Source organism: Alnus glutinosa, chromosome 1 (assembly GCF_958979055.1).
Source record: "Alnus glutinosa chromosome 1, dhAlnGlut1.1, whole genome shotgun sequence".
Lineage (NCBI taxonomy): Eukaryota > Viridiplantae > Streptophyta > Magnoliopsida > Fagales > Betulaceae > Alnus > Alnus glutinosa.
The window spans coordinates 6,486,076-6,511,615 of NC_084886.1; the positions used below are offsets into that span (position 1 = coordinate 6,486,076).

Genomic DNA, 25,540 nt, shown 5'->3' on the forward strand with positions numbered 1-25,540 from the left:
AGCGAACCATGTACGAGAAACACGTCCCACGAACAGGAGTAACGTTCGGCCCAACTTGCCGAACCCTCCCTGCGAACTTAGACCTCCCAACCATCTGCTCGTACGCGTCGTTCGGTGCCCAACGCACCGTGTCTCCTGAGATGCTCTGCATGGCGGGAGGATCATTGGATAAATCCTACGTCATCCTCTCATGTACGTCGTCAATATAAAATACACATGTATTGAATACATACTTTATCACACGAATAAGTTATAAATATTAGTAAAATAGATTAGTAGCATACGCATAGGACCCGTGTATGTTCATCCAGGTAAGTGCCGTCATTTCTTGTGTGCGTCCTCACAAACGACTCAGCACGAGTAGGGGGCGTGCCAGATGTAGATGTCTGTCGCCATCTAGTTTAAATATATAACAAACAGTAATATTTATTTAATGTAAATATAAACAATTAGGCACAAATATAAGGAACTTAACATATACATATATTAGTTCATACCTCATCGTAATTAAATCTGGCATAACTTTTGGATCCCAAACAATGGGGGAGGTCATTCTGCTCCCGCAACCACTTCATTCGTTCGCAAGTCGCCTACGCATTGAACATTTCATAAAAATGTAAGCATTTATTAAGTAAATTAATAGAACTGTTATTAAAAATACACAACATTATAGTAATACAATCAAAGAACTACGTACCATTTTTTGCTCTGTGCACCACTCTCTCAGCAGCTCCTCCACATTTGCTGGGTCATACTTCTCAAAAACTTTCTTCGGCACTCTCGCACATATAATCTCGGGTGTGTCACCGTCTCAAATACAAAGCTTGGTTCTAAACTTCGACTTCCACGAGCGGTGCTTACGACCAATATCAGCCCATGCTTCGTGTTGTGCCTTGTGCTCATCCACGAATACAGGTAGATAAAACTCCTTCCGCACATTCAATTTAAGCATTAATTTTATAAGTTCAACAAAAACTTAATCTTAAGTTTAATTTAAATAAATAAAACAATTAGTTTCATAAACATACCATCAGCTTAATTTGGTGTTTTATATATATATATATATATATATATATATATATATATATATATATATATAGAGAGAGAGAGAGAGAGAGAGAGAGAGAGAGAGAGAGAGAGAGAGTATATATATATAGTAATAATTTAACACCAAATTAGGTTTAGTTTTGTATAATATGCATATGCATATAGTACAATATGCAAATTAGTATTAAACTGCTAAAGTATAAAATAAGGCAAAACTTATTTGTAGTGCGTCCATAAATATAAGCGCTAGCCCTAATTAGGGTTAGAGTTTACTTATAAGTATACCATATATAAAGAACTCAGCACGTAAACTGTAAGTATACTATAAACATATTGCACATAGCCCATATACCCTAACCCCATGTATTATATACTACATATAGCCATAAACCCTAACCCTAAGTGTATGTACTACATATAGCTATAAACCCTAACCCTAAGTGTATATGTATATATAGTACTATATATAGCTATAAACCCTAACCCTAAGTGTATGTACTATATAAGGGACTAAACCATAAGTATACTATTTATATATAGTACGAAACCATAAAAATAAGTGCATTTATTACATATAGCCATAAACCCTAAGGTTAGGGTATATAAAAGTCATTATGAATGTATATAGTTAAAAAAATAAGATATTTTTCCTTTTTTTTTTAAAAAAAAAAATACAATGATTTATATGCAGTGTATAAAACGACAAAATTATGCATGTATATAGTAACATTATTATGCATAGTGTACAAAACTCTAACTAATTTTTTATTTTATTTTAAATATATATTTGATTAAAAACCAAATAGCCACGTAACATAATGCATGAGGCCATACAACCACGTGTAGTAAATACTCGTGGCCGATTGGACACGTGTATTAACACACGTGGCCGTATGGATTTAATACACGTGGCCATATGGACACGTGTAATCACTCCACGCGGCCACTTGTTTTGCTTTTACAAATAGCCACGCTATCATCAAGACACGTGACTATTTGGCCTCGTGTCTACAGTAACCGGTACTATAAACACGCGACGAACTGCGGTATTTTTTGTAGTGATAGGGAGGTAGTTGAAGAAAAGGGTGAGATTGAGAGCAAACCCATGGCCTAGTCTAAGAGACGATAGTGAAAAGTCAAGTGCTAGAGGAAGTGAGATGGGTTTGAGTGGGTTTCAACGATTTCTTTATTTTTGGTAAGAAAAAAAAAAACGCTGAAGGAAGATAAAATGAAATTGTTGAACCAGATGCAACTCCTTTTTGCTCTCATTTTAACATTCCGACTAATCAAAATAACATTTAACTAGCGAGATGAGAATGCTTGAAGAACATCCATCTCCAGCAACTTAGCTAAAACCTTCAAGTTGTCTAAATTTAGCTAATATGAACCAAAATTTGCCTCCAACACATTGTTCAGATTATCTAAAGGCAACATTTTTTAGCAAAATGTTGTGAAAATTTATTGTTTCTCACTCCTCCCTCTGCCTTTTTCACTACTCAAGTGTCTCCTCTCTTGTTTGTATCACATAATACTTCTCTTCATTCGTAACAAAGAACAAATCTCTCTCTCTCTCTCTCTCTCTCTCTCTATATATATATATATATATATATATATATATATATATATATATATATATATATATATATGTATATGAAAACGAATATTTAAATGGAATAGTAAAAGTACACCGCTAAAATAGAGTGGTGTAAGTGCTTTGAAAAAGTAGAGAGATTAATTCCAACTCAGGAAATTCTCTCAATTTTAGCTAAAAAAATCACTTCTTTTTTTGTCATATATTTTAGCAATCTACTTTTTCAAAACACCTATATCACACTCTATTTTAACTACACACTTTCCCTATTCCATTTATCTATTATTTCTCAAGGATTTCTTTGTTCTGTCTTTATTGGGAGGAGATAGAAATAGAATGATAGGTTTTTTTTTTTTTTGTTACATTTGGTCAATTCATGGGTTGTTTTCCAATGGATTGATAGATCACGAGAACTTGATTTCATGTCTATACCCTTTTATTTTAGTTCTTATCCTATTGTGTCTTCCAGAGTAAGATCATTAATTGAGATCAAATATCTTGGTTTAATGTTAAACCAAACTACTCCATTAACAAGATTATATTGAATTTCTCCAATAATAGCCTTAAGAGGGTCACTAAAGCATTTGTATAAGACCACTGCTAAGATGAGAGTATGTAATATTTTTCGAAAAAGTGACGTAATTCCTATTTGGATTAGGCCAATATGAATATACCGAATTTCTGTTTAGCTATCAGCCACTAATTCTCCTCACATGGACGCTAAGGCAATACTTCCTAAACAAGTCACTGTCAATCATAAACCCGCAATTCACTCCATTATCAATCGCAAAAATCATTCCATAGCAGTTAAGATGTCAAGCTATGCTAAGGGAAAATCAGGACACCCAACAAAGAAAGATCTCCAACCAACAAGGGAAGTTCTCATCAGAGCATTTGACAACTTGCAAAAAGGAATGCACAACAAGTCAATTATACAGAACATGGGAAGCAAGGCTGCACATAAAATGATAATCATGCTCATCAAAGGATTTTGCATACAAGACAATATGCGCATTTGTAATCATTAGTTATTTTCTGTAATTAACAATCCCACAAACATGGGATTGCCTTGTAAACATACATGCATTAGCAGTGTATATATATATATATCAGTGTATATTATCATCAAGAAATAAAAAAGTTTCAAATTTCCTTTCTTTCAATTTCAATATATTTTTTCTTCTATCTAGCTTCCTTAGGTTTGTCAAATAAAGTAAAATCCACCTTGCCTTCACCATGCTCAAAGGCTCTGATACTAATTACAAAAAACACTCAAGAGAACTACTTTTTGTAGAGATAAGTTTTCGTACAAGATATCATTTTTTTTTTTTTTTTACTAAAACCAACATCTTTAATTGGTTATCCTTACTTATTTTACTATTGTATTTGTATAGTCTCCTTTATTGTTGCCAACCGGCATATTTTTTACTTTTCACAAATGATCCACCAAGCTTTTTACACGTCATATCTCATCATTCTTGCTGGTCGACAAGATTGTGATATTTTATGTAGTTCTAATGAAGGTGAAGAGATATGGCTTTAGTTGTTACCAAGATGACATCAAGTTTTTAGCTGTTGTTCTGATTTGATATGCACTACGTGTATAATTAATTAGAATTTCAGTAATAAACAATCTTTTACCGTACCGTAAACTTATTGATGATTGTTATTTTAATCTCCTTTGCTTTGGCAGATAATAAAACGATTAAAATTTTGGTTCCAATAATTTGTTTCTTCTACATATGTAAAGTCAAAAGAATAGTTTTAACGATTAATTTGTCTCTTCTAAGAACGTGAAGAATGGTTGTAAACGACAATACATCAGACAGTCCCATTCCCATTTCCATGAGAAGATCGAACCACGTGAGCACCTAATAAATCCCTATCTTTCAGTCAACAACAGTCCCTCCACGGAAACCAAACCGAGTCGTCCTGCCGGCCACTGATTTGAGTCAGATTCTCGGCCTTCAAATTTGAATTTCCCACGACAGTCGTACCCACTGCCCAGACCCAGCCACTCTCAGCCGTTGCTTCGCTTTTCATTCCTTCTATTTTAAGTTATTAGAGAAATGCCAATTGGATATTCGTATTTTTATCATGTGGATATTTTTTTAATGCGATTATTTGTAGATTGACATCATTTTTAAGGTATCAAATCGCGGGCCACGGCTGTCATATTCACCAAAATTTCTAGGAGCATTTCTGGCCATAAGACTTATTTAAGCTGCTTAAAATATTTCTTCTTTTTTTTTTTTTCTTTTTTTTTTTTATTTATATTTTAGTTATTCATTTTTTAATACAAATTCTAGCAAAATTATTTTATCATTTACTTTCTTCAAATATTATTTTTCAATTAGCAAATTGGATGGAAATTTTTTTATTTTAAAAGCTCTGTTGGTTTAACAGAATTGTATAAATACTCATGCAATAGTGAAATGAAACAAAAAGGAATCGCATTAAGTTCATATCTACTTGGTGGGCATGTCAATGTAAAAATTACTCTCTAAAAGAAATGATTTATTAAGCTCGATCGCGATTTGGAATATTCCATTAATTTATGATGAATTTAATTTTTTATTCGTGTAATTTAATTTTTTTTCCTTCCCAACAAAAAATTAAAAAATAAAAGAAGTGTACACGAGTTAAACACCAATTTTATAAACTATTTTAATTTTATTGGACAATCATTGTTTCATCATCGTTTGCATGTGCACGATTACATGGTATCTTCTTTTCTTTTTTCCTATTCGTCGTTCATGATATCTTATTATATGACCGTCCACTAGTTTGTCTTTGTGTGAGGTGCGGTGGCATAAAAAAAAAAAAAAAAAAAAAAATTATGAACGATATCTTTCGTAATCTTTTATCATATCTTTTTGAAAAATGTTTAGGGTAATATAATTTTAATATAAGTATATATTATATAAAATGAGAATCACGGAATTACTATGTGTTGGTTTGTAATTTATTAGCTAATAAATGTCGTTTAGACTGCCATATCAATTTATAAGCGTAATAAATATAACATAGACTATTAAGTGATAATATGTATTTTAGTGATTGACGTGACAAATGCCATGTTAAATGTCATGTTAATTTGTAATAAAAGTTATAATTTTCTTATATGCATTTTACCTTTTTATTTATTTATTTATTTGTTTTTTTGAACATTTCAAGATGGAATCTGGAATAATTTATTCTTCATGATTACCAACTAAAATAAAGTCTTCTTTGGTTTTCCTCAAATAAAATACAAAAGAAAAAGAAAATATATGCTCAACATATTGGTCTTCATTGACATGTGATAGATTTGACATGTGAATATTATAATTTATAGAAAAATATAAAATCAATCATTCTGATTTTACTCATTTGCGATTTGATACTTAGGGTATAAAAATTGACTTGGAAACTCATTACCGAAAGCAAAAATCATTGTAGGTCCCTTCATCCAACTTTGGTCTAAAATTTGGACAAATCGAAAGTGTGTTATGTTAGCTCTAACAATATTATGACACATGTCATCCTATGGTCATTGGGAGTGGTTTGGCCACCTCTCATTTGGCCAAAGGAGATGGCTCACTACATACCCTCTCTCTTCTTCTTTCTTTCTTTCTTTCTTCTTCTTCTTCTTCTTCTATTTTTTTTTTTTTTTATTTTTTTTATTTTTTTTATTTTTTATATATTTATATTTTATATTTATACATTTTTTTTTTATAAGTTTTGATTTTTTATTGTAACTGACATGTGTCATAATAGGATTGATATTGATGTGACATATGACGATTTTCATTAAAATTTTGTACAAAAGTTAAATGCACAAACTTATTTGTATTTTTTGCTTACCACATATAAAATTTTATAGCCAATGTTTATATAGATAATTCTACATGTACGTTAAGGGTCCATCAAGTGTCCATAAAAAAATAAGGTGACTTTTAAAATCACCATTTGATCAAAATAATTATTTGATCAATCACACGCCCAATAATAGTTTTAAAAGTCACCTTATTTATTTTCTGGACATTTGATAGACATTTAATATACATGTAGGATTACTCTATTTATATCTCAAGGACTCTTTTGGGAGCCAGGACACGGATCTGGCTTGCATGCGGTAGTGAAAACTACTGCATGCATGCTATAGTAGAAAACGATACCGTTTTCCATTAAACGGTACCCTTTTTCACTTAAAAAACGTTGATTTAAAAACTAAATAATAAAAAATTTATTAAAACTTAAAAGTTAAACCAAAAAAAAAATTAATATGGGGTGGCCGACCAACTTTTTTTTTTTTTTTTTTTTTGTTAGTTTTTAATTTTTTTGCTTTTTAATAATTATTTTATTATTTTTAAGTTTTAATAATTTTTTTTATTATTAAGAGGGCATGTTGTAGTTCCACCATAGCACGCATACAGTAGTTTTCACTACCGTGTGCTTTAATATGGGTGGCCGGCCACCCCGTTAGCCAATCGGCAACCCCTTTTGTTTTGTTTTTTCTTTTTTTTTTTGTTTTTAATATATATATATATATATATATTAATTTTGAAGTCTTAATAAATTTTTTATTATTAAGAGGGCACGCTATAGTGGAAAACGGTATCATTTTTCACTTAAAAAATGTTGCTTTAAAAAATTTATTAAAAATTAAAAATTATTAAAAAACAAAAATATTAAAAACAAAAATATGAAAAACAAATTAATATTTTTTATTTTTTTTTAGTTTTTAATAATTTTTAATTTTTAATAAATTTTTTATTATTAAAATGGCATACTGTAGTGGAAAACGTTTTCCACTGCAGCATGCATGCAATAGCAAAAAACTACCGCAGGCAAGCCGGATCCCCAAGACACCGACCTCCCTTGCATATACCTTACTCAAAATGTTAGATGAACAGGTTTAGACTCAAAGTATTGACGATCGAATATATACATATTGGGATACTTTGAGTGAAATCACAGACTGATTTTATATATATATATATATATATATATATATTTTCCTATATTTTATTGGCCACTTTGCTAGATGTTGAATAGTAAGTAGAAAGTACCTCCGAAGCTACGTACGATCTGCAATTCAACTTGAGCGCATCCAGATCGCGACCATTCGACGTGCCAACTTTTATAAAAAAAAAAAAAAAAAAAAAAGACGAGTAAAATAGTGGGACATTATTTTGATACAGAAAATGGCTGCATTGATTGGGACTAATTATTAATACAACTTAGAATATCCCAATTATCATTCCACGTTTGCTTTCCTCTGTACTCTTTATAATTTATAAGGATACAAATAATATATAATATATGCTTTCTTTTTAAAATTAAAATATGAAGTTACAGCCAAGTCAGGGCTAGTTGCTGCCTTGCTGGTGCTACAGAATAACGAACCCATGCTTCTTCCACGAAAGAGACAAATATATAGGTTAATGTCTTTGATTGTATAACATTCTCGTGCTTACATTGATTTTATGTATACAATTAAATGTATCAATTTTAAATTTTTATCGTAAATTAGTGAGATCCTACTCCCTTTTAAAAATCCATTTGACAAATTAATTGCACCCGTTTTATGTAAATATCTCCTTCAAAATTAATTTCTTATCCTCCTCTAAAAGATTTTTTTTTTTTTTTTTTTTTTTTTTTTATGGGTTCCCATACAGGGTGTTCAAGCAGCGGTTAAAAACAGTCACACATCTACTATCCACCTGTCTCTTTGGGTTATAGGCAAATTTTCAACCCTTAACCTCATGCAAGCGGATATTGTATCTACTATACCTATATATATATATATATATATATATATATATATATATATATATATAAACGTCTTTTCGAGATTTAATCCAAAAAGGTCGGTGTTTTGTCTAGAGAAAGTGCCTTCTAAAAGTCTAAAAAACTCATAAAAAGCTTGTTTTAAAAAACATGCCCATATAAATTAAGTGTATAGTTAAAAATAAAAAAAAAATAATAAAAAAAAGCCTTAAAAAGAGCCTAAAATGCAAAGTGGATGTTGATTAGTAAAAAAAAACTGTCTACTCGTGTGGTTATGGGTGGGCGGTTATTAAAATCGGCCTTCCACATAGAGCTGATGGGGCTATGTGAGAGTTCAGCCCATCACATAGTGCGGGCTGAACTCTCAGAGTTCAGACCTAGCCCAATCACATAGTGCATTAGGGCCCAGATCCTGAGACTGAAGGCATAAAAATAAACATGGGCTGATGGGCTTAACTCTCGCATGTTGCCTTCACAACTTACCTTGTAAAAGGTCACTGCTGCAGTTTATACGTTGGAGAATTAAGACCAAAAAAAAAAAGATTATTTCTAGGAAAATTCTCTCACGAAGTTGCAATAATTTTTTTTTATTTTTCCTTCGATGTTTAAAAATTAACAATATATTCTTACAAAGTTTTTGAAATTTTCAATGTAACCACTACGTTAACAATTTCCGTCTTCTTTGATGGAAGAAGGCTCACATGCAATGCACTTGTGTTTTTAGGAGATGAAAAAGATTAAAATGCCCCAATTTTTCTCTTCTTATCTTTTTTATTTTATTTTTATTTTATTTTTTTATTTTTATTAAAAAAAAAAAGAAAGTTGTAGCTATAACCACCCTTATATGACCCAGATGGTGGTGATGAGCCACTACAAGAGACCAAATGAGGGTAGTCGAAACCACCACCAAAGGATTTAGGAATAACTTGACCATCTCATATGGTTGAAACATGGATGGATGTAGCCACCCTCTTTTTTTTTTTTTTTCCTTGAAAAAAGAGAGACATTTTGAGAATTCAACGCGTGAACTTGGGGGCAATTTGGGGACATTTGCAGCTAAAAACACATATGCATCGTACGTGGGTCATTTTCTATTAGAGAAGACGAAAATGGCTAACTGGGTTATATTGAAAATTTCTGAAACTTGGTTGAGATACATCACCAATTTTTAAATATTGGATGCAAAAAAAAAAAAAAAAAAAAAGAAGAAAAAAAGTGATGCAACTTCCAAAAGGGTAAAATGTATTTGTCCCTTATTTCTAAATAATATTTATCATATTCAGGCTCTCAATTTCTGACCATGCTGTATATCTGTTGTAAGGATTGATATTTAGAATCACTGTAAGAGTAAATCAGAATTTCAGTGGAAATGGAATTAACTTCAGAGCTCATGTTCACAAAAACTAACAATTCAAAGAATTCTCTTCCATCAAACCTCTGTATGCATATTGCAATTAGATTGATAATGACATAAATATGAAGAGAAAAATATACCCATCTTATAAATGAAATCCTGTCCATCTTGTAAAACTTCGAATATCGCTTCCTTGAGAAACTGCCATTCCAATCCCAGTTCTTCCCCCATTTCCAACTCCTCTGTAATACAACCTCCACTCATCTACATCCCCATCCATTTGAACAAGGCATGGGGATCCTACTCCTCCATTATCCCATCCATCTTCCACCGACGGCATTAGAGCCGCCTCATCTTGAAGCCTCCTCCAATCCTTCAAGCCAGTTGAAGACACAGCCAACCCGATGCTCCTCCCCCCATCAGCAGCAACACCTTCATATGCCATCACATACTTTCCATCTTTCCGGTTTCTCACTACACGCGCGTTCATCACCCCAAGCTCATCAAAAGAATCGCTTCCTCCTTCTCCGATTATCTTCCCCAACTTCACCCACCTAATCCCATCCCTCGACCTCGCCATTCCGATACCAAATCCCCCATTTTCCAGATCAAACGAATGGTAATACATTCTAAGATCACCACTTCCATGAAACACAACCTGCGGGGCTGCAATAAACGGAGAATCCCACTCTCTTTCAGACCCCACATCAAACAGAGCTCCGCTATGATGCTCACCTTCAATTCTAGCCCAGTGCCTCCCATCCTGACTAATTGCCAAACCTGGCAAAGACTTCGAAATCTTCTCTACTCTATCAATACAAAACCTTTCTGGGTTTTCCAAATTGAATTCCAAAGTATTATCAGAAAACTCTGCCTTCTCAAAACTGTATCCGGTGTAGTAAAGCCAGTAAACAGCACTGGCAGCTCGAACCTTAGTGCTGGACATGACCACCACCTCACAAGGCCTAATGCTCTCAGTATCAAATGCCCACCAATCCTTACTACAATTCATCACGGAACCCGCCTCCCCGCTCGATCCAGTAGCTCCTCCGCCTCTCTCCCAGTGAATTCCATTTCTCGAAACCGCTAAGCCTATCGTGTCGGAAGCCGGGTTTCCATTAGACCTTCCATAGTACCACATGTACCACCTCTCTTCCTCATCGCTGAGGAACCTTTTCACAACTGGTGACCCAATTTCTGCACTGTCCCATGAGTTTGCGGGACCCAAACCAAACACCAACCCTCTAGAAGAAGAAGAAGAAGATGGTGATGACAATAAAGAAGAAGAAAGTGATTCATCTGAAATGGGCGATGTAGGTTTCAGGGTTTTTGAATTTGAGTTGGGTTCGATGGTCGAATTTTGGTCTGTTTCATTGTCTGTGTTGGTGTCTGGTTTTGTGGAGCAGCGGGTGAGGCAGAGAAGACGGTTTCTGGGGTTGGAGTTTGAGGCATAAAGAGTCAACATGTTGGGTTTGTTTGATAGCCATGGAGGGATTAAGGTAGTTGTTGGGTTACTAACTTTTTGGGTGGTTGAAACTGTGAGGGACTTAACAGTTTTCAGTGATGAAGCTGCTACTGATGCTGCATCCATGGCTGCAGATGGAGTTCAATGCTAGAGGATAAGGTGATCTATGGGTTGTAGGGTTAAGGACCCAATAAAATGTTGACACCTTTGCAACTTGAGTGGCACTGAAAGAGAAAGAGAAAGAGAAGAGAGAGACAGAGCCTCTTATTTATAGGACTTTAGCTGCAATGCTACAAGAAACTGATATCAGTGAACATTGGGTGTTATGTATTTGGATCATTTGAACAGAATACCCTCGTTAAAGCGAGGGTACAATTGTTCAACAAAATGTGAATCTTTTACGAGAATTGGATATTTTATGTTCATTTGAATTAGAGATGATCTTTTTTCAGGTGTTATGGTGTTGGTATTTTTTTTTTGTTTTTTTTTTTTGAAAAACAATAGCATTACTCATCGCATTAGATTTTCACGATAGCATTATACCGACTGATGTAAAGTGTTTTAATATTTAAGTGTTTTTCATATCAATCACGTAAAAAACTAAAAATATTAGTAGCTAAAATTACTTTTTAAGTCGGATATGAAGTTGATGTAAAAATCTAATATAAAAAATAGCATTACTATTCTCTTTTCTTGAGCCAAAAGAAAGGCATTCACAAGTCCTTATGGACCGCCCAAAAATTCGAGAATTTGCAGCTGGCAGACTTCTATACAAAAAGATAAGGGAATTTTGAGATGGTGAATGGCTCAGGAGCATTAATCTGCCCAAATTATTTTACCAAATGGAATTCATAGAGAAACAAATTTTCACCTTTTTGTTAAATTCTGTTGTTTTCCAACTCAAAAGCGAGTATTGGAGTTGTTGGGGCTTCTTTTTGTTTGATGTGCCTCCGTCTTTTCTACACAAGTACAGTTTAAGTCATCATTCCCCTCTATCTCTCTCCATCCAGCGGCCCTCTTTGGTTTAAACATGATCCTCGGTTCTATCAAAGAATCATCTTTTTCATTGCATCATTTCTTTTTGCTTAAAATAACATTGAAAATGAAAAAGGAAAAGAGTTATTTTCTTGAACCACAGGGAAGGTATACAAGGATCAATCCTTTTTTTTTTTTTTTCAGATTCTCTTTATCCTTCTGTTTTTTTCTCTTTTGGGAGTGAGGCTAATCATGTATGTTGTTAAGTCTTTCAACAATTAAATTCATCGAATTTATTTATTTATTAATTAGCAGAATAGTTATCTACAAACATATACAAAGACTAAAGCTGATTATTTTGTTTGTAATTTTTTTTTTTTTTTTTTGAACTCATTCACGCATTCCATTCATTAATGAGAGAATAAACTTGACCACAACGTTCAGCGGGCACAAATATCAATAACGCATTGAGTGCTGAGTGGCATCTTCAATGTAAAACACTTCTTCTGTTGAGAGAACGCAAGCTTTGCAAGCATTTGAGTTGCTCCATTCGCCTCCCGCCTTACGTGGGACACTCCACTCTTAAAAAGATTTCAGCACAATGTAGGCATCGTCAATTAACAGGCTATAGCGATACCAATTTTTGTCATCCTGTCTCAATTAACTGGGCCTGTTCTAGCAGTTTGTTATTTACATATTTCGCATGCCCATTTTGTTTGAATTTCCTTTCCTAAAATTTCTCTAGACCTCGCTCACGGCCAGCTTCCTTTGGTAGAGTAGACTACTTCTATTTGCACTTACGTTGGGTTCAAGGTAGGCATCTGATTCCACTTTGTCATATTGTTGTCTCTTTCCATATCTCGACCACGTGGCCGTGATGTGACCTAGCTTGCAAGATTAATATATAAAAGAATGCTACTCAGGAAAACAATTAATTAATATATAAGAATGCAAACATGATTTTATTACGTATTTGCTCAAAGCTTCAATCAACAATGTAGTTTTGCCTAAAAAAAAAAAAAAAAAAAACCCCTTGAGATTTAGAAAAGAAAAAGAAATCATTTCTAAAAAAGTACTTGGTCTAATAATTTCAGCTCATATGTGAACTAAACCTCAAAGCCAACGTAATGAGCACTCTAGTGGTTCATTGGCCATAGTTATTACCAGAACCCAGGATCCAGAAGCAAAACATGGCACTACGTTTAGAGCTCTCTCTCATGCCACTTCAAGGTTAGAAGCCACCTCCGTATCTGTCCCGTGCCTCAGCTGCCCTCTCCTCTTTCAACTTCTCCACAATTTTGAGTATGTCGGGGTTGAAGAAGCGGTCACGAACATACTTCCTCTCCTCAGCTTGAATCTCTTTGATAGCACTAGGATATGGGTTAGGAGGAGGTTTCTTCCCTTGAAGACGTGCAATCTGCTTCATTCGTTTATATGCCGCCTTCTTTGTTTTTTTCTCTGCCCGATATTCCATCTAGACACCAACAAATAACAGCAGTTATTTTTTGGGGGAAGGGGAGACAGCATATGTTACGGGAAAGAGCTAAATCCAAGAATCTACAATACATACATCAGCTACAGCCATTGCTTCTTCCTCACTAACACCCTGCTCCTTCAGGTCAAGCACCCGCAAACCAAAAACACGAGCAGAAGGGGGCTCAAAACCACAGATCCTGTAGAAACATGAAGCTTAAGTGAATTGTCACGCATTTGAATCCAGAAAACAAATTTCATGCTGCTAAACAGGTCATGATAAGACCCTAAACCTCGAGTAAATTGTACTATTGAAAAGTCCATGACCAAAACTATGGGTTTTATGCATATTTCTTTGGTAGTCAGAAATTTAATATTGGATATAGGCCCAGTAATAATTAAGATTCATTCTGAAAATGTAGCAAATGTTAGAATTCAAAGAAGATGGAGGGGAATTGAAATCAAATATGAAAGAAAAACACCACAAAAATACTAAAAAGAAGTAAACACAAGCAATGTGACTTGCAGCTCAAAAAAAATTTATTCCAAAGCGATCAATGCCCCAGGAAGCAAATAAAGGAAAACTCGAGCATCAACCAAAAGAATAAGCAAAACCAATTTAACCTTTTGACCCAAATATGGCAAGTACCTCAGTATTTACATTACATTTACTTTCTAAATGACTTATAGTGTTGTTTGTTTCTAGGGAATGGGAGGTGGATATTGTTTGTTTTCAGGAAACAAAGCTTGAAGTCACGTATTGTAGTGTTGTGCAAAGCTTGTGGGGGTGTCATCATGTGGACTTGTGTTGCTTGGATTCCAAAGGGGCTTCAAGTGGTATTTTGATATGTAGGACGAAAGGGTGGTGGAGAAGATAAACGAGTGTGTGGGGGAATTCATATTGGCTGTAACCTTCAAATTTTTTGAAGATCATTCCACCTAGGCTTTTGCGGGTGTCTATGACCCTAATTATGATAGGGATAGAATGCTTCTTTGGGATGAGTTGGCTGGTTTTCTTAGTTGGTGAAACTTGCCTTGGTGTGTTGGGGGCAATTTTAATGTTACCTATTTCCCTAGTGAAAGGTCGGGAAAGGCTTGTTTATGCCCTGCTATGATGGAGTTCTCTAACTTCATTTTTTATTAGAGCCTGATGGACCTACCTCTTGTTGGCAGTACTTTTACTTGGTCAAATAACCGGGACCATCCCGCTTGGTCTATAATTGATAGATTCTTTGTTTCTTCGGAGTGGAAAGCCCAGTTTCCTAGTGTATCCCAGAGGAGGCTCCCTAGACTTTGTTCAGATCAAATATTCCAATCATCCTTGACTGCGGAGACGCTCCGCGGGGCGGGGCGGGGGCGGTGGGGGGGGGGGGGGCGGGGGGTAGGTCTTTCAAATTTGAAAACATAATGCTAAAGTCTGAAGCTTTTGTAGACAAGGTGAAACAATAGTCGTTTCCAAAGCTCATTGAGCTTCGTTTTAGCTAGCAAGCTCAAGGCTTTGAAAATTTATTTAAAGAGATGGAACAAGGAGGTGTTTGGCAATGTAGAAAGGAAGAGAAAGATCCTTCTAGAGGAGTTACGTGTTTTAGATGTCTTTGAAGAAGAGAGTGCCTTAGGCGTTGAAGAGAAAATGAAGAAGGTAGAAGTTGTTAGCGAGTTAGAAAGATCTACACTCATGGAGGAGGTGAGTTGGAGGCAAAAATCTAGGGTATTGTGGTTAAGGGAGGGTGATAATTGTACTAAATTCTTTCACATAATGGTTAACTCTAACAGAAGGAATAACTCCATTAACTCCTTATTGATTGGCGGCACCATTTCTACTAACCGGATAGAGATTACGGCACATTGTCTAGTTTTATCAAAAATTATACACCGAACAGTTTAGTTGGAGGCTATTGGTGGATGACCTTTCGTTTGATTCCATTGAGGTGATCGAGGCTAGTTTGTTGGAGAGAGATTTTGAGGAAGAATAGTTGAGGAAGGTAGTGAAAGCTATAAATGGTGACAAGATGCCGGGCCCTGATGGTTTCTCTATAGCATTCTTCCAAAACTTGCCAGGATGTTTTAAAAGAGGATGTCCTGAAGGTTTTTCGTGACTTTCATGCTAGTGGTAAGTTTGAGAGGAGCCTTAATGCTTCGTTTTTCACCTCATTCTGAAGATTCCAAGGACTGTTGACTTCAAGGACTTTCGCTCGATTAGACTTGTGGGGGGGCATTTACAAAATTATTGTTAAGATTCTAGCAAATAGACTTAAGATGGTGTTGGAGATGATTATCTCTAAGTCGTAGAATGCATTCATAAGAGGTAGGAAAATCCTAGATCTTGTTCTTATTGCCAATGAATGCCTTGATAGCAGATTAAGATATGGTGAGCAGGGTTTTAAATGCAAAATAGCTATAGAAAAAGGTTATGATCATGTTAATTGGGAAAACTTTCTGTTGTATATGCTGAGGAGGTGTGGCTTTGGAAGGAAATGGTTTTCTTGGATAGCTCATTGCATTTCTTCGGTGCGCTTCTCGGTTTTGGTAAACAACACTCCAACGGGTTTTTTCAATAGCTCCCATGGACCAAGACAAGGGGGCCCTTTGTCCCCTTTATTGTTTGTTTTTCTAATGGAGGCCTTGGGTAGAATGATTTATGCTGCAGTAAGTGGGAGACTATTGTCTGGTTTCTCTGTGGGTAATAATGGTGGGTTTGTTTTCTCACCTTCTATTTGTTGATGATACTTTGATTTTCAGTGGTGCCAATCCAAATCATCTCCGTTGCTTATTCTTTTGCTTTGAAGCTACTTCGGGCTTGAAGATTAATTTGGCCAAGTCTAAACTAGTTCTTGTGGGAAATGTTGAGCATGTGGAGAGGCTGGTTGGTATTCTAGGTTGTGGGGTTTCCTCGTTGCTGGTGAGTATCTCAGCCTACCGTTGGAGGGCCTCCTATAAGGCCAAGAATATTTGGGATAGTGTTATTGAGAAGATAGAATGTTGGTTGGCTAGTTGGAAAATGATGTACTTGTCCAAGGGTGGTAGGGTTACCCTTATTAATAACACACTTTCCAACTTGCCCACATATTTCATGTCCCTCTTTTCTCTCCTGGCAAGTGTTCCAAACCGTATTGAGAAGTTCCAATGTGATTTCTTATGGGGTGGATTAAGTGATGAGTTCAAATATGACTTGGTTAGTTGTTCTAAGATTTGTTCACCACTCCCTGGGGGAGGGTTGGGAATCCGAAACTTGCTATTGTTCAATCGTGCTCTCTTAGCTATGGCTTTGGGTTATGTGCTTGAGAGAGTGACGATGGAATTTAAGTTTGGCAGCTCATGCGGTGGATGGCATTCTATTGACTTCTGGAGCGTTTGGGGTGGGGTTATAGAAGCACATTAGGAGGGGTTGGGGGTAATATTCTTGTCACACCATATTTGAGGTGTGAGGTAACTCCAAGATTAGATTCTAGCAAGATCAGTAGTGTGAGAATGTGGCCCTTAAGGAAGCCTTTCTAGCTTTATATGGCATTGCATGCGCAAAGGATGCCTCAATTGCAGCTCACTTGGAGTTTTATGGTGGTTCCAATCAGTAGAATTTGAACTTTGCTAGAGCGGCTCATGATTGGGAGGTGGATGTCCTTACCTCATTCTTCAGAACATTATATTTAGCTAGAGTAAGACGAAGAAGATAAGATGTGGCGGGTCCCCTCCAAAATAGGGTAGTTTAAGGTTAGATCATTCTATTGTTCCTTGGGTTGTAATGAAGGTTGCCGCTTCCCTTGGAAGAGTGTTTGGCGAACTAAGGCTCCTTTCAAGACAGCCTTTTTCGTTTGGTTAGCGTTTCAAGGTAAGATCCTTACTATGGATAACCTCAAGAAGCGACATATCATTGTGGTGGATAGATGCTACAGGTGTAAGGGGAATGGAGAGTCCATGGACCATCTTCTTCTTCATTGTGATGTGGCTTATGTCATTTGGATGGCATTTTTCAGTCGTTTTGGGTTATGCCTAGACGGATAGTCGACCTGTATGCTTGTTGGCGAACTACTGGCAATACACAGTGTTGCTGCGTGGCAGATGGTGTCTACGTTTCTTCTTTAGGGTTTATGGAGAGAAAAAAAATGACACAAGTTTTGAGGACCAGTAGAGGACATTGGAAGAGATTAAGTCTTTATTCTTCAAAACTTTGTATCTTTGGACCGTTACTTATGTTTCTCATTTCACGATTAGTTATAGTGATTTTCTTGTTCTTTTTACTCATTCTAGCCAGGTGCTTCCTCTTGTATACTTCTTGTGTACTTAGGGTCATCTTACGCTTTTAATGATATATGTCAATTACTTGCTGGAAAAAAAAAATGACTCATCTGAGTTGAACCCATAAAAATCAAAATCAACAGTCCTATCCTGAGAAATAGTTCTCTTTAGTTCATTAAAAAAATCTCCTTCCCATCAGGTCATTATCACTCTTATACATCCAAAGCAGGTAAGAAGCATGCAAAGTTTTTTGTCAAAAATGTCAGTTGACATTGAATTCAAAAGATTTTCCATTTTTCAGAATCAAGCGACTAGTCTACTGATGTGTTCCAAGATAAGTATGTGTGCACACATGGAATAACAAAACCCTTGAACACCCAAAGCAAAGTCATGTCAGCAACAAACAGGATCAATTTCAAGCACAGAGGTAGCCTATTCAACCTGTATTAAAATGTTACAAATATGAGGTTGCCAACGAATAGAACTACAATGCAAAACATACTCAGAATGTTTTGTTCCTTTTTCTGTTCACAAAAAAAATTTGGGCCATCAGTTTTTCTTCATGAACATACTGTTACCACCTTTAGAAAACCAAATTCATAACAAGATAGGTATGTTACAAGCACATTATAATGACTAAACAGGAAAATAGATACCAAATATTGCAAAGAGAAACTTGAGATATAGATACAAAGCAATACTTGATGGCATCTTCGGGTCTTGAGTCCGGATGTTTCTGAAAGAACTTATTTATATAAGGGTCCTCAGGAAGACTGATTCTTTTAACTTTTCCACCAGCACAAGGAAATGTTGCAGGTGGTGCACTGCACATAAGGTAGCAACATTCTCAAAGTTTTAAGATTTATGAAAAGAGAGTTAAAAAATATGACTAATTCTTAAACAGATTCTTAATATAGGCAAAATAGGCATCAAAATCTAAATTCTGATAGTAAAATCTTTAGGTTAAGAAATATTTTTTATTTCAATATACACGTGTCTTCATATATTTTGATTTTGTGAAACCAACTTATCCCGTAAGCATTATAAGGAAATGTTCACAAAAAAATCAGTCACATCAGCAATTACCTTTGGCATAGAGATAATAGGGTAGATAAAAACAATATTGAGGCGCTTTTAAAATGTTAAGAATTAAATGGAAACAGTTCATGGTAACGACTGACAGACAAAAGAAGAACATTGTCATCTTTTAAAATTTTCTTTTTAAGGAAAAAATTGAAACTTTTTAAAATTTTAGAGACAAAAATAAAATGTAGGCCAAACTTTAGGGAACAAAAGTATATTTCAGCCACAAAGAAATATAGAATCAAACACCTTATCCCCCAGAACGAGGAGGAGAGGGCGGGGAAGATGTTGCAGTCACAACTTTAAACAAATGAACTTGGATCACACCACCTACCTCAAAATCAGACAGAAAATCATCTTTACACTCACATATCATGGGATATATGACTGGCTTAAAGATGTTAGCAGTTATTCAGAGCTATATAGTATGATTAACAAAGGACACAGATCAATTTGGACAATAGAGAACAACGCACACATTTATAAAAAAGAGCAGACTGCTCCTTCTCTTTTATTTTTTTTCTTTTGTCCTTTTACACACTTCCTTACAACTATTTTCTTTTCCAGTGAAATAAATTGCAAAATTTGATTGTAAACTGACAACCTTCAGAAAAACGTACTCTTCTATTATAACAGCACCAGTGAATTCTTAAGTAATCCAACGTCTAAGTCAACACAGAAATCCCAAAACAAAAACTTGACAGCCTTCAAGAAGCAACAAATTAAGCAATCGCAGAAATGAAAACGAGAATTAAACTTGGATCAATCACATTTTAAATTAATAATAAACCAATTGTTCAAAAAATTAAGCAACTTTATGATCCGAATCCCATGAAGCTTAGAAGCTCCTTGCTATTTCTCTACAACCCCGCCACATTTGTATCGTAGAACAACTGAATAATATAAAAATAAAATCTGTAAAAGCACGTAAAAAAAAAAAAAAAAAAAAAACCACTCAATTCAAGCGTACGAATCCATTAGAACGATCTGTGAACCATTTTCAGACTCAGAGAGAGAGAGTGAGAGTGAGAGAGAGAAACGAACTGCTCCATGGCTTTGAGCCAGACGGGCTCGGCCTTGGCCAAGCCCTTAACCAGCTTTCTGGTTCGAGTAAGCAAATCTCCTTTCATGAACGACATGGCTGCGTCTTTGCCTCCTTTTGCTTCGCGATCTCTGCTCTATTCTCTTCCCACCATGAATAAGGTAAGTACTGAAGCAAGAGTACGACGTCGTGTGCATCCCTTTCGGCTGACATGGATCTTTGAGAAACCAAAATGGGCTCGCGTAAATGCGCCTCAATCGAGTGGGCCAACACTAACGGTGTGGATTTCCCTGTAAATTCCTACTTTGCTTTTGATTTTTGGTAACTTCTCATATACGAGACAGAATTTTCTTGTTGGGTCCCTATGAGCGAATAAACAACAGGCCCGGCAAATAAACAACATTCTCAATTAATTTAATTAAACGAGTCAAATCATTTTCAACCCTAACTCGTAAATTTCATGTTAGATTAGTGTCGGGTATAAGAGTTGTGTAAAAAATAATCAGCTCTTATGTCGTGTGTCGGATTCTAAGTCATGTATTGGTACAAATATAAGACTACTTCCTTTTAGTAGGGAGAAAATGAATACTACTATACTAGCTACAACAAGGTTATTGTAGCATAGGCATATTGATGGCCAGGCGATTTATATTCACATTTCAAAGTTGAATAAACCTAAAGGTGACATGCAAATGGCTCTCAATTATCTGATATATGATATCTTGGAAAATAGTGGTTCCAAAGAACATGTTCAATCAAATCAAGTAACCCTGGAAACAAGCAATAATGTGCCTGAAAATGGGATAATTTCCCACTTCAACGAATATATTGTCATTCCATACAGAAGTAACACCAGTCAAAAGTCTCGCTGAAGGCCGTAGCATAGATGCTTGCAGTTTTGAAAGTCCTTCAATAACAAATGATCTAATTTACATATAAATATGTATGCAAAATTGGTCAACTAAAGACACAGAATGATTAATAAGGTAGCTATAACTCATCATGACCATCGACCAATTTTAAGCCCCAGCTCATATCCTCACAATGTCTCACATGAGGAACAAGTGCACCTGTATCAGTTCCTGTCTTTGCCTTGCAATCATAAAATGGGGGAGCATGAAAACAAGGCTCCATTGACATGAGTCGACGACAAGCTGGATCAGGTGCCATCTGATTTTCAGGCTTGTAGAGAATCCATGGCTTCAAACCTCCAAGACCTTGAGCTACATAGCCAAACGTTGACCATGCACTTGTGACCAATACATCAGTCAAGCTGAGGAGATAAATTTCTGCCCATGCCTTCCTGTTGTGCAAATACTTCTCTGTCTGTTGAAACTCTTCATGGCTTGGCTGGTAAACCCCAACCACCTCCCCAGTCACTGTTGGATGTTCCCAGTACATGTTTCTTACATTCTCAAAGTACCCAGAACTTAAAGATGTCATCAGGACAGCTTTCAAGTTTCGCTTTCCTAGTGGGGTGACAATGGATCTCCTCCTATCTACTTCTGGCAGCACTTTCTCCTTTAGAGTACATGCTAAAATTTGATCCATCACATATTGGAAGGGACCACTTCCCGTTTCAAAAACTCTTATTTGAATCCCAATCCTCTCATCTGCATTGGCTAAGTAGGCTTGATAGTACCTCGTAATTAGTCCCCACACATGATTTGAAGGGTGGAAAAGATACCGACCTAAGTGGTGGAAAACAGTATCTTTCTGTGGGAATAACTTGCTGAGTTCTTGCTCAAAAGAGGGGATCAAGAAGAGAGATGGGACAAAGTAGTTATCTGTTTTCATTATCAACCAAGGGACTCGACCAAGTAGAGCTTGATCTTGATCACAGAAAAAGAGCTTATCATGGTCATCATAGTCATGAGCTAAATAAAGATATAAATGTGATGGGAGTGTTTCTATTGAAGAATTTAAGATGTTATTCTTCAGCATGTTCCCATAAGAATGAGGAGATTTCTGATCAAAGATGTTGAATTGATCTTTGAAGGAGAAGTCAGTTGGCAATAACCAAGACTTCTCTGGAAATGGCTCACAAAAAAGATCAGCCATGTCCTTTCCTGGGTCAACAAGCAGGACCCTATTAGTGAGGAGGGCATAAAGGAATGCTGATGCCAGGGTTAGAATCCTGTTACCCAACCCACTGAAAGATATCCACACAAGATACTTACACTCTGTAGAACTAGCACTCTGGCCAGACTTGAGTTGTTCTAGTGTTGTGTTGAATGATTTGGTATAGGGTCCGCAGCGTTTGTGGAGATCTTCGTAACTCCTTAGTCTCGAAAGGAGATAAGAAGAGGGTTTGTGGAGTGGACTTTTTCGATATAAACTGGATTGGTACCTGCTTAAGCAAGATCCTTCATCAAACCCAGGAGCAAGAAGCCCACCAAGCAGTTTGTCTTTAAGCGTGTCAGTAGGTTGAGAGGAAACATCTTCCAAACCTGCAAATTGTAAAGAAATGAAAGACGTTATGATTAGACAATACACCAGAAGTTCTGTACAGGAAGCTAACAACACGCCTTGCTTTGGTTGTACAGATTAGAAAGGTTTAGGCCAACACTTTCCAGCCTAAGCTTTGACGTTATCTTCAATACTCTCAACTCACAAATGTATCCAGTTTACCCTAAGGTACTGACATATGGAATTGACAACTTCAGTGTTAATCTAGACATACTAAAGCCCTAAGATATCCTGTAAGACAGTATTGAGATAGCACTGGATAACTAAACTCATGAAACCAACTTTAAGAGCGTAAGTACCAAAACAGAGTGAGATAATAATACTAAGGGCCAGAATGTGGAACTAAATTATGTGTATATATTTGACTGTAAACATGATGATATGAATGCAGGAAACATCTTTTTTTGGATAAGTATATGAATGCAGGAAACATTAACAACTTAAAACTGGAGGTTCGAATTATATATATATATGAACCTGAACTAAATTGAGTAGCTTAAGTTGTACAAATACAGCAACGAGTTAATTTGATAATAATCTATACATGTAGCAACAAGATAAAACTTCAAAATTAGTGTAGACAGAGAAGAAAACAGCAGAATCTGCATCCTAAATCTGTCAAATATTAACTTTTGAAATACTATGTTTTAGATGCCCAGCTCTTCCAAAGTCTATGAGTTGTTCTGTGAATTTCCTAAAAACAAAAAGAGAGATATCCCAGCATAGCTTTAAAATTAACTCAATACAAATAGCAGAAGCTTTTGCCTTCCTTCATACAACAGATTATTAAAAAATAAATAAATAAATAACCTTATTTTGCCCGTTTAAGCAATTGACCCCATACAGCAGCTTTGGCACCCAGCACCTATCCAGATAATGTATACTAATATTCAGTGACATTAAACAAACACAGCAAACAATACTACTCAAACTGAATAATACTAATATTCAGTGACATTAAACAACGAAAAATCAAATTCGAACACATCTTACATATACTCGTCAAGCTATCTTGATCAAAAGCACATAGCTTTTCATCTGAAAACTAATCAAACCGAACACGTTCTATCAAGCAGCATAGAAACACGTACAATTATATTCTTCCAGTTCTTTTCCAAGTAAGCGTCTACGTACCTACAGTTTAGTGACTTATGACTGTTGAAAAATCATCAAACGGGAATGAGGAAATCATTGAAAACAACATAAAGGGTGACCAATTTTACATAAATTGAAACGCCTAAAGAAGCAAATCTCTAATTGTGCTCGAAAACCCAATATTTCAGAACATAGTGCTTAAAGAAAAAATGATAGTAATATGAGGAAAAGAAACCAAATCTTACAGAACCATACAAACAACAGAAACATGAAAACCAAACCTCAATAAATTGTAGTTAAACTTCTACAAAGCCAAAACCGCACAAAACACGAGATTCACCATTTAGTTCCATTTCCACAACTTTCTCAGCGGCCAAACAGAAAGCATATCATCAAACAACGTATTTTTTCTTACCTACACCCACTGACGTGCCGTTGTGAGCTACTCTTTCCAAAGCCCTGGCTTCAGCTAAGCCAGCGATGCGATCGGCAGGTGGGTTCCGAAGAATGAGCGTGAGGGTGACGAGAACCGGGAGTGCCACCAAAGAAGCAGCCAAGATCTTCAACAGCTTCATCGTGGTGAACCCAGATTTTGTAAGTGCGACTCGGGCGGCTCGGAGAGTTTGTGGTAGACCTGCGGGCTTCGATTGAGATGATCGCCTCCTGAACGCTTTCAGATCCATTCAAACTGTCATTGAAACATCACGGGTTTCACTCCCATTTCCTGAACCTTTTTTTCTTTGAGTTTCATGGATCTGAAAGCAACGAATACTTGTGCTCGGACAGAGAGAGCTATGTTGCGAGAGGGTTTGGACTTCAGAACGCGAGGACCAATCAAATCGAAACATATTTATAGTATCAAATAATGACTGCAGTCTGCAGTTCAATTTTTTGTTCTTCTTTATTCAAAAAAAAAAATTTGTTCTTCTATTTTTTTTCATTTCTTATATCATACTTGTACAGTTGTACACATTTTTTTTTTTTTGTCAGGACAATTATTAAGTCAAATCATTGTCCCTTAAAATTCCATTATCATATTATTGCAAGATAAAATATTAAATTTTTTTTTTTATAAAGAATTTGGGTGACTGCGCAGCCTTTGGAGAGTGGCAGCGTGGTTACCCCGATCCCCTGGGGTGGCCACGCGTCACCTCTAAGAGAAATGATATTTGGGGGACGTTTTATCGTCTCCCAGCCGGCTATTTTAATTAAAAAAAATATTCTTTATCAAAAAGTGACTTCTAATGTCACATCAAAAATTATTTTTTGATAAAAAAAAATATTTTTTTTAATTAAAAGGGACGGGTGGGAAACCTTTTTACGTCCCCCGCCAATCACTCCTCCACCTCTAGATCTAGAGGATGACTTTTGGGCCACCCCTAAGGAATGGCCACCCCATATCTCTTACTTCTTTTAAAAAAAATAAAATAATAATAATAATAATAATAATAATAATAATAATAATATTTTAAATTATTAAATTATTAATTACATAAAAAATAATATTTTAAAATAATGTGACGAAAATGTTAACAAAAAATGAATGAAAAATGACAGAATGACCTGTTTTAAATTCATGAAAAAGTTAAGCATTAGATACTTACTTTCAAAAAGTGAAGGATTGAATTCAAATGCCACTCCGACTTAAAGATTCATTAAACATTTACCTTAACTATTATTACATTAATAGAACATCTTCCAAAAGAAAAAAAAATTTAAATTCAAATATATATATATATATACCATAACTGATCGACATGTCAGGCTTGTCAGCAACCCATGTGATGATTTTTTTTTTTTTTAAAAAAATAGAAATAAAAAATAGGTGTAAAAAATAAAAAAAATAAAAGGTTTTTCAAAAATAATTTTTAGAGTTATAATATTGTAAGAAATTTAGTCAATTATGTATTGTTATGATCATTCTCATTAGAAATTTAG

General features: G+C 35.4%; 3 protein-coding genes across 3 annotated transcripts; all 3 read right to left on the minus strand.

Moving 5' to 3' along the window:
• Nucleotides 1-9,761: 9,761 nt before the first annotated feature.
• On the minus strand, nucleotides 9,762-11,492 carry LOC133868913 (uncharacterized). Its single transcript, XM_062305913.1, has one exon. The coding sequence runs from the start codon at nucleotides 11,356-11,358 to the stop codon at nucleotides 9,913-9,915; it is 1,446 nt and encodes a 481-aa protein (XP_062161897.1). The 5' UTR covers nucleotides 11,359-11,492; the 3' UTR covers nucleotides 9,762-9,912.
• A 1,656-nt stretch (nucleotides 11,493-13,148) lies between these two features.
• On the minus strand, nucleotides 13,149-20,225 carry LOC133868919 (uncharacterized). The gene is made up of 4 exons (XM_062305918.1): nucleotides 20,041-20,225; nucleotides 18,615-18,737; nucleotides 13,778-13,880; nucleotides 13,149-13,681 (listed from the first exon to the last, which is right to left on the minus strand). Exons 1-4 carry the CDS (start codon nucleotides 20,133-20,135, stop codon nucleotides 13,439-13,441), a joined length of 564 nt encoding a protein of 187 aa, XP_062161902.1. The 5' UTR covers nucleotides 20,136-20,225; the 3' UTR covers nucleotides 13,149-13,438.
• Nucleotides 20,226-20,827: 602 nt separating this feature from the next.
• On the minus strand, nucleotides 20,828-24,449 carry LOC133868927 (galactoside 2-alpha-L-fucosyltransferase-like). Its single transcript, XM_062305924.1, has 2 exons — nucleotides 24,018-24,449; nucleotides 20,828-22,488 (listed from the first exon to the last, which is right to left on the minus strand). Exons 1-2 carry the CDS (start codon nucleotides 24,283-24,285, stop codon nucleotides 21,029-21,031), a joined length of 1,728 nt encoding a protein of 575 aa, XP_062161908.1. The 5' UTR covers nucleotides 24,286-24,449; the 3' UTR covers nucleotides 20,828-21,028.
• Nucleotides 24,450-25,540: the final 1,091 nt, after the last annotated feature.

What these genes read in the sequence shown, in the direction of transcription:
- LOC133868913 (XM_062305913.1), bottom strand. Translation starts at nt 11,358, where the DNA reads ATGGATGCAGCATCAGTAGCAGCTTCATCACTGAAAACTGTTAAGTCC.
- LOC133868919 (XM_062305918.1), bottom strand. Translation starts at nt 20,135, where the DNA reads ATGTCGTTCATGAAAGGAGATTTGCTTACTCGAACCAGAAAGCTGGTT. An exon ending in TGGCTCAAAGCCATGGAGCA is followed by an intron (nt 18,738 to 20,040) that starts GTTCGTTTCTCT and finishes CCTTATGTGCAG; the next exon opens with TGCACCACCTGCAACATTTC. An exon ending in AGACCCGAAGATGCCATCAA is followed by an intron (nt 13,881 to 18,614) that starts GTATTGCTTTGT and finishes ATGTTTCTACAG; the next exon opens with GATCTGTGGTTTTGAGCCCC.
- LOC133868927 (XM_062305924.1), bottom strand. Translation starts at nt 24,285, where the DNA reads ATGGATCTGAAAGCGTTCAGGAGGCGATCATCTCAATCGAAGCCCGCA. An exon ending in CGGCACGTCAGTGGGTGTAG is followed by an intron (nt 22,489 to 24,017) that starts GTAAGAAAAAAT and finishes TACAATTTGCAG; the next exon opens with GTTTGGAAGATGTTTCCTCT.